This window comes from Passer montanus, unplaced genomic scaffold, assembly GCF_014805655.1.
Source record: "Passer montanus isolate IOZ18808 unplaced genomic scaffold, ASM1480565v1 scaffold5, whole genome shotgun sequence".
In the NCBI taxonomy this organism is placed as follows: Eukaryota; Metazoa; Chordata; class Aves; order Passeriformes; family Passeridae; genus Passer; species Passer montanus.
In genome coordinates, this window is record NW_024369929.1 from 8,888,311 (window position 1) to 8,901,222 (window position 12,912).

A 12,912-nucleotide genomic window follows, 5' to 3' on the forward strand; every position below is an offset into this window, starting at 1 on the left:
AGTATTCTTGAAGGGAGGGCTTAATTTCCAAGACTGTTTACTTTTGTCCTGCGCAGTTACCTCAAATGGATGCTGGCTATTTTCTAATCTGGAAATCTAATCTAATCCTGTAACTCTGAGATATTTATTAATAAATAATTAAATAATAGTAATTAAATAGCAATACCTTTTTTGTGTATTACATTTATCTTTTTACAGCTATTCAGTGAAAAAATAAGTGGAGCAGAAGGAACAAAGTTAGATGAGGAATTTCAAGAGATGGAAAGGGTAAGAAAAGTCACATTATTCAATATTTTCAATATTTCGTTATTTCAATGTTTCAATATTAAGCTATTGCAAAATCAAAAATACTTCATGTTTCAAGTGATTGAATGGTATTGTAGATTTACCTGTGGGAGGAAACCTTATAATGTGCTTCCAAACAGAAAGATAAAAGGATAAATGCAAATTTGTCCTTGAGCCTTGTCAGCTCAGCCAAGGGAGGAGAGACACCCACAGAGGCTGTTTGAGCAGAGGATCAGGTTCCACTGACACCTCTCGACAGTGAAGAGAAATTCCTCCAAGAAGGGGCAGAGCATAGAGGAGCCTTCCCCTGGCTCTGTGGGAGTGTAAATATCTCAAAGCCTTTCCATCTGATAAAATTAATGATAAAAATCTGACTACATGGGCCAGATTTTCTCCTGGTAAAAGATCATATCTTTTAGTTTAAATCCATGTTCAGAAGTTTACATGAAATGGACATGTTTGCTATCCATGGATGAATTGTGTTGCAAATTAAACAATGTTAGTGCCAGTTTCTGCTTTTACAATTGTTATGTGATTATTTTTAATGTTCATAGTAGACTTTTCTTTTTCAGAAAATTGATGTTACTAATAAAGCTGTAACAGAGCTCCTGTCCAAATCCACGGAGTACCTTCAGCCAAATCCAGGTAGGGTAGGAACAATAGCTGTTGGATTTTGATGGACATTGTTTATTACTTGGAAATTAATTTTAGGCAAATAAAAGCTAATTAGGTCATCATTGTGAGGTTTATGTGTGGAGTTCTGCAAAGTTCTTCTAAGCAAGAGGGAGAGAAAGTTGGCTTTGGCTGTGCTTTTATCCTGCATTTGCTTTCTGCATTATTTCTAATCAAGGAGCTCACAGCCAGGACTGTTCAAAGGAATGTGAGTGTCCGTAAATATTTGCCTGGAGAAATGATGCTTTTTTAGTTGGGAATAAAAACTAGTTTCATATGACCCATATTGTTGAATGGAATCTTTTTTCAGCTTTGGACTATGAGGTACTGACAACAAAAAAACCACCAGTCTGAGATGAGCTTCGTGGCTTTGCTTGAGAAAAAACGTATTGCTTTAAATAGATTAGTTTTAAAATTAATTTTTTTCTATGTCCCTCTTAGCATACAGGGCCAAGCTGGGAATGCTGAACACTATGTCAAAGATCAGAGGACAAGTTAAAACCACAGGCTACCCCCAGACAGAGGGACTCCTGGGAGACTGCATGATACGGTATGGCAGAGAGCTGGGCGATGATTCTATGTTTGGTGAGTTGGTGCATCTCCTCTGCCAATATTTCAGCATAAAGTCCTTTGCAAAGTGTTACTGACATTGCCTGTGTAGTTGGCCACTCAGGTAAGAAGGAAAGTTTAGTGCAGGGATCAGGGGATGGTTGATACAGCTCAGAAGGAGAATGCTCCTGCATTTGTCTGCCTCTGTTGCAGGTGGGTTTGATAACACTGTTAGAGATGCTGGCTGATCATCCCTGTTACTAAGAATTTTAGTTTCTAAGTTGCCAAACCTGAATAATTTATGGTGATTCTTAAATGCAGTTTATTTCTTTTAACTTTTATATAAAAATGGCTCTACTCAATTTGAGAAGTAAACTAAGGGAAAAATTCTTGTGGAAAGAAATAAACAGTAATACTGGATTGTTTGTTTGGTTTTTTTTTGTAATGACTTATGTACAGTAGGGGGAAATTTTTTTTCCTCTGATATCTGTTGGGGAAAAAAAACCCAAAATGTAATTCAGAACAAAGATTTTCTAGTTCCAGTTTTGTATAGAGAACAAGCATAGCTTGCATTTTCTTTTTTACTCTTTAAGGGACTGCAGCAGATACAAAGATACCTATTTGAAATGGCTGTTTTCAAAGACAAATTTTCTGCTTTTACATATCTTGAGATATAAGAGCCTATTCTTTACCACAGGCCTTGCACTACTGGATGCTGGTGAGAGCATGAAGCAAATGGCAGAAGTGAAGGACTCTCTTGATATTAATGTCAAACAAAATTTTATTGATCCTCTTCAGTTGTTGCAGGACAAAGATTTAAAAGAGATTGGGGTAAGTTTTCCAGGGTAGAGCTTCACTTAGCAATAATCAGCGCCAAATCAACCCTACTTCTCCGAGATATTTTTATTGAAAGCAATAAGGTAAATAAATTTTGTTGTAATAGATTTTCTGTCTAGCAAAATAGTGACAAAATCTTCTTAGGATGAATGCTGGGCTATTTCTGCCTTGTCTGACTTACTCAATTTGCTATATTGCTTGTACTGACTGTACAAGCATAGTGAAGAGAATTATATTCTTTATTTTTCTTCTGATTTATTTTAATGAACATTTTTATTAATGCTTATGAACATGTGAGTGGGCTGTGATTTACTGCCAGTGATTATCCTATCTTACCATCTCTGTCAGCCTAAAGCTGTTTATAATGGAGAATGAATATAACTGTTAAAAAAGGCTTTTCAGGGCAAACACAGAATGATCTGAATAGTGTCATAAAATGTTGAAGTGCCATATGCCACTATAGGAAAAAATACAGGATACTAGAGAACACATTTTTAACCTTTAGAGTTAAGTTTTTCAGTGTTTTTATTTGCAATGTGACAATTCAAAGAAATCCAGGCAGTCTTTGTCTGAGTCTGTTGATTCCAATGGATTTGGGTAATAAGCAAGTTAAAACCCTGATGAAATGCAGAAATGAAAGTTATTTTACTTGTTTACACATAAATGGATGTGGAAAGCATAGCAAAAAGATAGCAGTAATGTCTGTAGCTGTCTCGTTTGAAGCATAGCTGTTTTCAGTTGTGTTCTTCTGAGCTGATGAAAAGAAATTGTTTGATGTTAGCTGTAATGAGCATTTTGTACTGTCACTTTGAGTCCATTCTGTGAGTCTGTCAGTCCCGGGATTTTGGCAACAGAAAAGCTTGTGTAGTTTTATCAGATGGAAGTGTCAAGTTGATACATAACAAGGACAGGAAGAACACAAGAGATTTTGGAGCACTGCTTTATGAGGAGAATACAACCCTTTAACTTTTAGTTGTCATATTGCAGATAATTCAAGATGTAAAATTGAATTACATGTAGAATATGGTGACACACAAATATTTAAGTTGGATCCTGCTTCTCTCCGCAGCTCAGAGAATCTGTATTGTTGCACATTTAATGAAGTCCATGATGTGGATGTCTAAAATAGGCAAATCAAGGCTGCCAGTACCCCAAGTGCTACCAAAGGGCTCTTTATTTAAAATTTCACTCGTGTATGTGACCCTACACTTACCTGGTGCTGCCTGGGGTCATAGGGGTGGACTGTAGAAATCTCTGAGCCTTGTATTTCTTTAAGTCTGCATATATTTTCATCCATTGGTGATATTTCCTGAGATCACAATGTGTTTGTTTGGGCATGTCCCATTTGGTCCTTCTCATAAATGTTCTGTCTCTTTTAGCATCACTTGAAGAAACTGGAAGGGCGCCGCTTGGATTATGATTATAAAAAAAAGCGTTTTGGAAAGATACCAGATGAAGAAGTTAAACAAGCAGTAGAAAAGTTTGAAGAGTCAAAGGAACTGGCTGAAAGAAGCATGTTCAATTTCTTAGAAAATGATGTAAGTCTGTGCTGCATCTTTGTTTGCTGCAGTACATCCTTGAGGGGCAAATGTGTGGGATTGGTTAAAACCACTCCCATCCTTCACAGGAGGTAAGGTCTGAAAGCAGAAACTCTTGCTTCTTCCCGATTTAAAATCCCCTGTCAGAGAAGAACATAATGCACGGCAGAGAATGGGAGAACTCAAGAATTTATTCTGGAGATACAATGACTCAGACAAGATGGCCACAGAGTAGCCAAGTAGGACTAGCTGAGAGTAAAATGCAGCTTGGTCGGTGAGAGAGTGAAGGTTGTGAAACTTTTGTGGTCAAGACCTGCTGCTGAAAATCTAAGCAAGGGCATGTACCCTCTGAGGTTTCCGAATTTTAGCTCACTTACAGTCAAAACTTCCCTGCTGATGTGGAGTCTCTGAATGATTTTACCTCGGAAAATCATTACTATTACTCTTTGGCTCTGCAGAGTCCATAGAGTGAGTTTGTGGCTTGGGCTCAGATATGTGGACTTTGGCTCAGAGTCCAAGTCCATCATGAAATTATGTCTAAATAAGGAGCAGCTGTGGCCATTCAGGATAATCCTCTCTTCTGTCCACACACAGAGGAATAGCAGGATGTGCTTTCTCCTGCGTAATCATGGAATTGTAGGAAAAGAGACCTGGACCTATTTGGGCCTATTCCACAGTTCTGTCTTCTCCTGTCGATGCAGCATCACAGAAAACACACAAAGTAAAAAGTGTGCTGTCTTCTGTGAGCAAACTGCAACAGTGAGGAGCTATGAAGTGGAAAGATTTAACTGCAAGCAGCTTCTCTCTCTCTGCACACCTAGCCTGGAGCTCCTGAACTGTTTGTTAGTGGGACACATTTGTTACAGCAGTGTTTAGTGAAAGGCAGTTAAGCCTCTTGCTGTTTTACCAGTGTAAGTTAATGAGGGCAGAAAAAGCTGGAACATGCTCTTATCAACAATTTCAGCACTGTTCCACTGTAGGCTCTACCAGTTGCCTGGTTGCAGTGGATGTGTGTTTAGCAATTCTGTCTTGCATGGGCAGCTGAGAAATGTTTCAGGTGCTGTTTATCATTAGTCAGAGCACCAAAGGAAGGATAAAAGAGTGCAGGAATTCAACTGGTTTAGGCCACTAGAAAACAGATGAGTTATGCATTCTAGTGTAGGTAATTCTGCCTTTGGGAAGGGGTGAACTGGATATCCCTCTGAAGTTTTTTCTGTACCCATTTCCAATTTTTTCTGTTTAAATAAAACTCTGTGATCTTCCCCCTCCAGACCCAGTCTGTCCTCCCAAAACTTCTCATTATAGCCTTGTTGTCTAACCCCAAATGGTCTCACTGTGTTTGTGGAGATCTTAACTGCAATCATCTCCTTCTGATCATTTCCAGTTCCCCAAGTGTTTCCCTCTCTTGGTCTTCTTGCCCTGAAGTCTGTTCTCTGAGCTCTGGTTCCCAGCCATCTTGCCAGGTGCCTTTCCCAGGCTCAATCCTGATCCCCACCTTTCTCAGGTTTTTGCACAGCCAGCTCCAGACCTCCCACATTGACACTGTTGCATTCACTTCTTATCAGATCCATCTTTCTGCCATTCCCACACAACCAGTCCCAGGTTCATCTTCCTAAGTAGCTTTTAGTCCTTCAAGTTTCTCTGGCTCTTTCCCAGTCTCTCTTTCTCTCTCTCTTCTCCTAATCCAGAATTCCATATTTCTCCTAGCTCTTAGTTCTCTTGTTTGTACAGTCCTTTATCCATTTTCTCTGACCGCACATCCAAACCCCAGGCACTTTGTGTGTTGTCCTCAGCTGTTTATATTACTCTCTTCTGACTGTGATGGGATTGTCTCAGCTGTTGGTTTGGTTCTGTGCATTTAATTTCTTTGTGCTATGTGACAGTGTTTGGCTCTCTTATAGTCCTGGCAGAATTTTTCATGATCTTTTTAACTGAGTAAAAGCAGACAAAGTGTAACACAAAACTGCCATGGGTCCATAAAACATTTGTAGAAAGTTTACTCAGATATTTTCTTATGATCCAATGTCTGAAGACATCATGATGGAATGGAAAGATGTCAGACTTCTTGGGGTCTGTCTTCTTAATGTTGTCTTGAAGAAGACAAATATCTGTAACTGCTCCATACCCCATACAGCTTGAACTTTTCAGCTTGTGTTAGGGGAATGAGATTATTTGTTACTTCATGAATAAAAATATTTTGTTTTGTGTTTCTCCTTCACATTCTCCCTTTCCTCATCATTCATATTTTTGAATGATTGGCTAATATGTTTTAAATCCAAGTAGATAAATCATGCTTCATTTATCAGTTTTTAAATGCTGCCATCTAGTGAGGTAAGTCCAGATCATTTCAGAACTGCACTTTGTAAACATTGATAATAAACACTAATGGGTCTGAGTCATAAGAGCTGTCAGAGTGTAATTTCTTCCAGCATTGATCAGAAAAGCTCCACTTTCACCTGCTGAGGGGTCATGTCCTCTTTAATGTTTTGGGCTTGGGTGTTGACAGACAGCTGGCTTGGAAGTTGAAAGCAGAAGGGATTTGCACATTGTGAAAGGAAATGACTCAAGGACCCAGCCCTGAGTTAGTGAACGAGAAGTTACACCTCAGTTTTGTTCAGTTTCCAACTGGCAGTTTCTTTGATAGAATCACATGTGCTCTTTTCCAATAACCTCTGCAAGGTACTGTGGTCTTTTGAGATACCAGGTCTGTTTTAAATGATCTGTTTGTTTTTCCTTCTGCTGAATGTACTGCAGAGCCCTTACAACTATTTTCCTCTGTCTTTCAGGTAGAACAAGTCAGCCAGTTGGCTGTGTTTGTAGAAGCAGCACTAGATTACCATAAACAATCCACAGAAATTCTGGAGGACCTGCAGAGCAAGCTGCAAAACCGGTAAGACAGAACCCCTCAGAAAATGCTGAACCTCTTCTGCAGCTGAGGTTCACAATGTTGGAAAGTCACTGAAGCAACAAATCTTGTAGCACCACCTCCCAGATGCACATTTGCTGTGCTTTGTGCCAGACTGAGCTCCATGGCTTTAAACCCCTGCCACCTGGCAGCTCCTTGCTGTGCTGGGAGACTTTAATGTAACACAGGATCTGCCCAGGGAGCTCTGAGTGTGTGCAGAGTCTCTCCCATCTGTGGTGGTTCATGGGACAGCCTCTCTTTGTTTAGAGGTTTATTTCAACTTGCATACTTTGAGTTGTGTTTTGGAGGATTTGCTTGAAAGTTGGCCTGTTTTTATTGAGATTAAGGGGTATAACAAAATTCTACAGCACAGTAAGGAACCAGCCAGCTGGCCAGGAACAGAGCTGTGCTTAATACACATAAGAAAGGCTCAGGTACTTTGTGTCATCCTAAGGAAAGGGGGAAATGCTGTCACTGGTGTGTCACTCAGGTCACCAGGGACCTGAGTGTTGCTGTGCTGTAGGCAGGGTCAGGAGAACTGTTTGAGGCTTTCAGCTCAGGGTGGCTGTGGGGGCTGTGAGCATTGGCATGAGGGCAGCTGTGTCTGCAGGCACCCTGTGCCCTCCCAGCTGGGGGGGCAGGGGGACAAGGAGCTCTCTCCTGGGGCACACACAGCAAGGGATACGTACTAGACAGTTTTGCTGGCTGTTTTTTTTCCTGTATTCCCTAATAAAAAGGCTGTGTGTGAGATGCAGTCCCTGGACCTCTGTCCTGGATATGTTTCTCCATATGTCATTTACAGTTGAGCTTTCCAGGGAACTCATTCCTGCAACTTATGCTGAACTCAGTGGCAGCTGTGGGTGCTCATCACTTCTCAGACTCAGGATGTTAAGCTTTATGCCTTTGTCAGCAGGACCAAAGTTTTAAATAAATTAGGGACTTGTTGAAATTCAAGTATTGCATGAGAATTGAGCAGCTTTTAGTAAAAACACACTCCCCCCCCAAACAAACCAACCAACCAAAAAACCAAACCCAACACCATAAAACCAAAACACAAACCAACCAAAAGAAGCGTAAAACCACAACCAGCAGAAGATTTTCTTACTTCACCTTTAAAACAGCAAAGTACTTTACTTGAGCTTAAGTTCTGTAAGTATTTCTTCCTTCTTTCTTCGCAAGTAAACCTCTTTCTGCTTCTCTGTGTTACAGAATAAATGTAGCATCTAGTCGGCCTAAGCGTGAATTTAAGCCAAAGCCTGTAATAACTACAACTCTGGAAATTGGTGATAATCAGCAGCACAATGGGATTGCCTATAGTTCTTCCATAAAATCATCAGGTGAGTCTGTCACCAGAGAATTAATGTGTCTCTAGATGTTTTGCCAAATTGTTGCTTGAGGTATTTCTGGTACCATGAGAACAATGGATCCATCAGGCATCAGTATCAGTGCATCTGACTCCAGATCGCTTCCCAGATTTCAAAACAGAGCTGTGAATCAGGGTTCCTCTCAACAGACTCTCACCATCTGAAATTTAGGTGTGGCATTCTCCTTGGTCTTTTAGGTCTCTGAATTGCCACTGAGGGTGGGAGGAGAGAGAGGGAGAGGCACTTGAAGAAAACAGTTCATTTCTTGCAAAGGCAGATGCCTGCAGTGGGTGTGTTTGAGCACAGTCTGGAGTATCTCCAGGTGCTAATTTTTCTCCACAGTGTCAGAGCATAAATGTACAGGATCTCAAATATTAGCTATGTAAAATTCAGAGATGACTCCCACCCTTACTGTTTTTACCATCTTATAACTTTACTATCCCCTAAATTATGCAACAAAGTATGAACTGAAGTACTTTAGGTACTTTAGGTGGAGGCTTAGGACCCTTTTCTTTGGTAAGGCACTGATTTCATAAAAAAGGCAACTTTTGAAAGTTGTGTTAGTAACAATCAGTAATGTTACACATCAAAACAGCTTTTCCTCATCTCATGAATAAAATTATTTTGCCCTGTCTCCTTGATAACTACATTGTATGATGAGATGAGCCCACTTCCATACTGAACCTGTCAAAATGCAGATCTTTAATTTCCCTGATAGTGTCCCTCAGGGTAAGTAGTGTCTTGGTACTCAGCAAAGCCATGGAGATCTGTAGGGCAGTTCAGAGCCAGATGTGACACATTCAGCACAACTGCCATGGTACAGTTCTGAGCATGGAAATGACTTCTCCCATGTTCCACAATAGTTTTTCAACTATCAGCTTCTTGGAGCAGAAATACTGTTTTCCTTTGTATAGTCTCTAACATATGAGGATTATTTACTACTTAGGACTCACACACTTTTGCAGGGCTAGATTCACATAAACTTAATTTTTGTGTTGTTGCGAGTTATTTGGCTGCTTTGAGTAAATGCAGATAAAAAATTCTCTATTTCTAATTCATTGTTATCCTCATTAATGAGCTGCAGCTGTGAGCATCATCTGGCTCATTTTAGAACTCTTCAATTGCTGTATTACATCATGCTTTTCACTGAGTTTGTTTGTCAGGTTTGACTATGATATGAAATATATGGATCTGGTTGCCACATGCTGGAATTTAGCATAAGCATCTAAGTGTTTACTCACTTCAGCTATGAGGGAAACTGGAATTAATTACCTTAGAAGCTTCCAGTTTGTGATTATTAAAGTACTGTCTTGCTACCTGATGTACACAGTGTGATATGGAAGGCAGAGTAGATGCAGGTACAGGCAGTAACACCCTCCCTTTGGGGAAAATAAACAAAAAACCCACACCATCATTGAATGGCATTTTGGTTTCATCCTGTAACACTCCAGGAATCACAGACAGCTTCTTGTTTACCCTGATTTTGTGCTGTCCAGATCTGAGTGGTCTGGAAATTAATGACAGTTCTTTTTTGACTGTGAGAGAGATGTAAACTAGAGAAATAAAGGAGGTGCATATGGAGTCACAAATTAACATAAACCCCGTTGGCAGAAATAGAAGAGTGCAATTTATTTAGCTGAAATCTCTGCAACATTTGTGCAAGTAGACAGCAAAAGGCTGGAGTGGTGCCAGCAGTTCTGTGATGTTAAGCAGTGTGTGTTGCAGAGTGTCAGGCAGTGCTGCCCCCTTACCTTTGTCATGGAAGCTTTGTCTCACTGCATTACACAGTAGCAGCAGCTGCCTGACTCTAATGAAGACTTTGACTGATCCTACAGCCTGCAGTGAAGCTGCTTGTGCTCGCTGTGGCCATTATTTAAAAACCTTCCCAGGCTGCCAGACGTTTCTTTGCAGTTCTTTGGAGCTTAAAATGAACCAAATGTGCTCCATCTCTGATCAGGTAGCTCACTGTCAGAAATGAACTGGCCTGCAGTGACAAATCAGCCCCCTCGGGGCAGGCGCTGCAGGCAGCAGCGCTGTCCATGACCGCGACCGGCGCCTTCTGCTGCTGACAGCTCCAGGGAGCTGGTACCGCTTCTACCTTGGCAAAGGCTGAAAATAACCCTGCTATTTTTAAACACAATCAGTCCATTTGTGCTGGGCAGCTGGCTCATCATCTCTTTTTCTGCATGGAGTCCTTCAGCAAATATATGACACCAAGCTTTCACCTGTACCAGTGTATTAGAGCAGCTCTAATGCAGCTGGTTCTTGTAGGACTTTGCCACTACCCTGCACCTTCCAGAGGATGAGCTTGGCATGGTGAGAGTGCTGCTCTGGGAAGGTTTACTTAGTCTCTGTTGGCACTTCTCTTCCATTGTTATAAATAAAAGCTCTCTTCTGTTGCTATCAAGGGTAAAATATACCCACAAAAGAGAAAAGCTATTCCTACTTTCCAGTTTCCACAGCAGATATTGCCCCCAATTGTATTATTGTCAGTTAAAAAGATGCTTTCACCTGTCTGTTTATTCTGGGTGATCACTACTGGGTCTCAGCTGGTTTCCTTTAGAGACTTCTAATTCCTTTGTCTAGAAAATTCCTGAGCAGTTACTCTTTAATAGTTTCCTATGTGTTACCATGATTAACAAGTTATAATGCATTTTCCACATTTTAGCTGTTATATCTGTATTGCATTACCAGTTGCATGTTTACCCAGTAAAAAAGGATAGCTGGGAGACTCAAGACTGGAATATTTGAGTATTGCTGCAATGTTCCAAATAAGACGAAATAAATAATTTAAATATAAGTACTAGTGTTCCAGAGGTGTCATGCTATAAGGTGTGGTACTCCTCTTTACAAGACAGCAGCATTAAGCTTTTTCTCCTGTTCTTCATTTTAAGAATATAATATATAAATATATTTCAAATTACCAGACTTTTACTTGGATACATGACATATGTTGTTAAAAAATCTGTTATGGCTGAACTACAGTGGAACCATGGACTAGTCCTTGATCACAGAGCTGACCTTTACAATTTGAACATCATTATTCTAATAAAATGTATTCTAATTATTCATAAATACAAATGTTACATATATATAGGTACCACCAGTCCAAGCTAATTAATACTCCTCCATAAGAATATCTTAAAAAAAGGTACTTACTGCATTAACAAGTTAACAAGGTTAACTTTTTTAAATGTTTAAGGGTGATTTGAACTTAAGATCTTTTTTAGGATAAACATTGCAAATCATGAGAATACATAGTGTATCAGAAAACTGTTTTCATCCCTAAAGTAATTTGACAGGTGAGGTGCCTTTGTTCCTACCAGAGCCTTTGCCCTAGTTCAGATGGAGGATGTGTAAAATAAAGGAGTGGAGCACACGAGCTCAGGGAGCAGTAACCCAGAACTGTCACTGCTCAGGTCAGGGTGGAACCTCACTCCTACCACAGCACATGTGGTGTGAAAATCCAGGGCTGTGCCTCAGGCTGCAGGGCTCTGTAGGACAGAGCAGGAGCCCCTGCCCCTGGTAGGTGTTCACAGGACCAATGGCTGCAGTGCCATTTGTTTAAAGAATTCCTTGTCATTTCCCCTGTTGACTTTTCTGCTTCCTCCACTCCTGCCCTTCCGATTCCTGTGGCAGCTGCTCCACAGAGAGCACATGGGGTTTGACAGCTGATTACTCAAACCTGCAGATGGAGATAAACATCCTTTGGAGAGGGAAGGCAGCTAAGAATGAAAGAGGAGTAGCATCTGAACTTAAAGGAACAATTATGTATTAAACTTATTGTCACTAGTCTTGCATTTTATATGTAGAAGCACCAGATGCTAATGAATAAAAGCAATGGAAAAGCTGTTGCTGTTGACATGACAGCAGGGCTGCATTTGTGACCCCTTGTTTTGTGCTTAGGGGCTGGTGGGGTGCTGTGAAGCTCAATTAATGTGGTTGTTTTTTCTGTCACTGGGGCAGGTTCTTCAGTGCACATGGATCAGCCTTGCTGCCAAGCTCTCTATGACTTTGAGCCAGAAAATGAAGGCGAGCTTGGATTTAAGGAAGGGGACATCATAACTTTGACCAATCAGATTGATGAGAATTGGTATGAGGGGATGTTAAATGGAGAGTCTGGCTTCTTCCCCATTAATTATGTTGAAGTGATAGTTCCCTTGCCTCAGTGATCGTGTCATTCGAGCTGTGAACATGATTTCATGACTGAAATGGATTCACAAATGTTCTGTCAGTGTGGCATTCTGTGAAAGCCTTGCTATTTGACTGACTTACTGACTTTTGTATGCGTCTTTTTAAAATGTATTTATTTTATATTCAAAAAAATTTCACCTTCCCTGATTTGTCAACCTGCAAAAAAACCCATACCCAGTTTTTTTGCTTTGTGCCTTGAAGATCACTGTATGAAGTGTTTACTGGTAGCTCACTGTTGCTCCAAAAACGCATTTCCTTGCTATTATTGTATGTGGGGTTTTTTATCTTTGGCTGCAATGATTTTACCATTGAAAACCATTTTAAAAAATACTGTTAGTGAAGCTAACTGTAACTAGTTCCTAAGTTACTGATGTCCTTGAGCTGTTTTCATCTATCACACCATAATTTATTGTGAACAAGTTAATTCCTCTTTTGCATTGTATGTTGACAAAAGGCAAAGTGGTTGTTGTCAATATTAAGATGATGTTGTACTAAGTACAAGTTCTCAGCATTGAAAATTGGTATAATTTACTGACCAAACTGAATAAATATTTCTGTGGGATAAGAA

General features: G+C 40.2%; 1 protein-coding gene across 2 annotated transcripts in view; it reads left to right on the forward strand.

Annotated features, from left to right (window-relative positions):
• SH3GL3 (SH3 domain containing GRB2 like 3, endophilin A3) overlaps positions 1-12,912 on the forward strand; it is a 50,239-nt gene extending 37,327 nt beyond the window's left edge. For both annotated transcript variants that reach the window (XM_039722901.1, XM_039722902.1), the window contains 8 exons: positions 199-267; positions 858-930; positions 1,399-1,542; positions 2,204-2,337; positions 3,723-3,881; positions 6,668-6,771; positions 7,996-8,123; positions 12,117-12,912. In XM_039722901.1, coding sequence (XP_039578835.1) covers positions 199-267; positions 858-930; positions 1,399-1,542; positions 2,204-2,337; positions 3,723-3,881; positions 6,668-6,771; positions 7,996-8,123; positions 12,117-12,322 — 1,017 coding nt within the window. In that variant the 3' untranslated portion in view covers positions 12,323-12,912. The remainder of the gene's footprint in view (positions 1-198; positions 268-857; positions 931-1,398; positions 1,543-2,203; positions 2,338-3,722; positions 3,882-6,667; positions 6,772-7,995; positions 8,124-12,116) is intronic.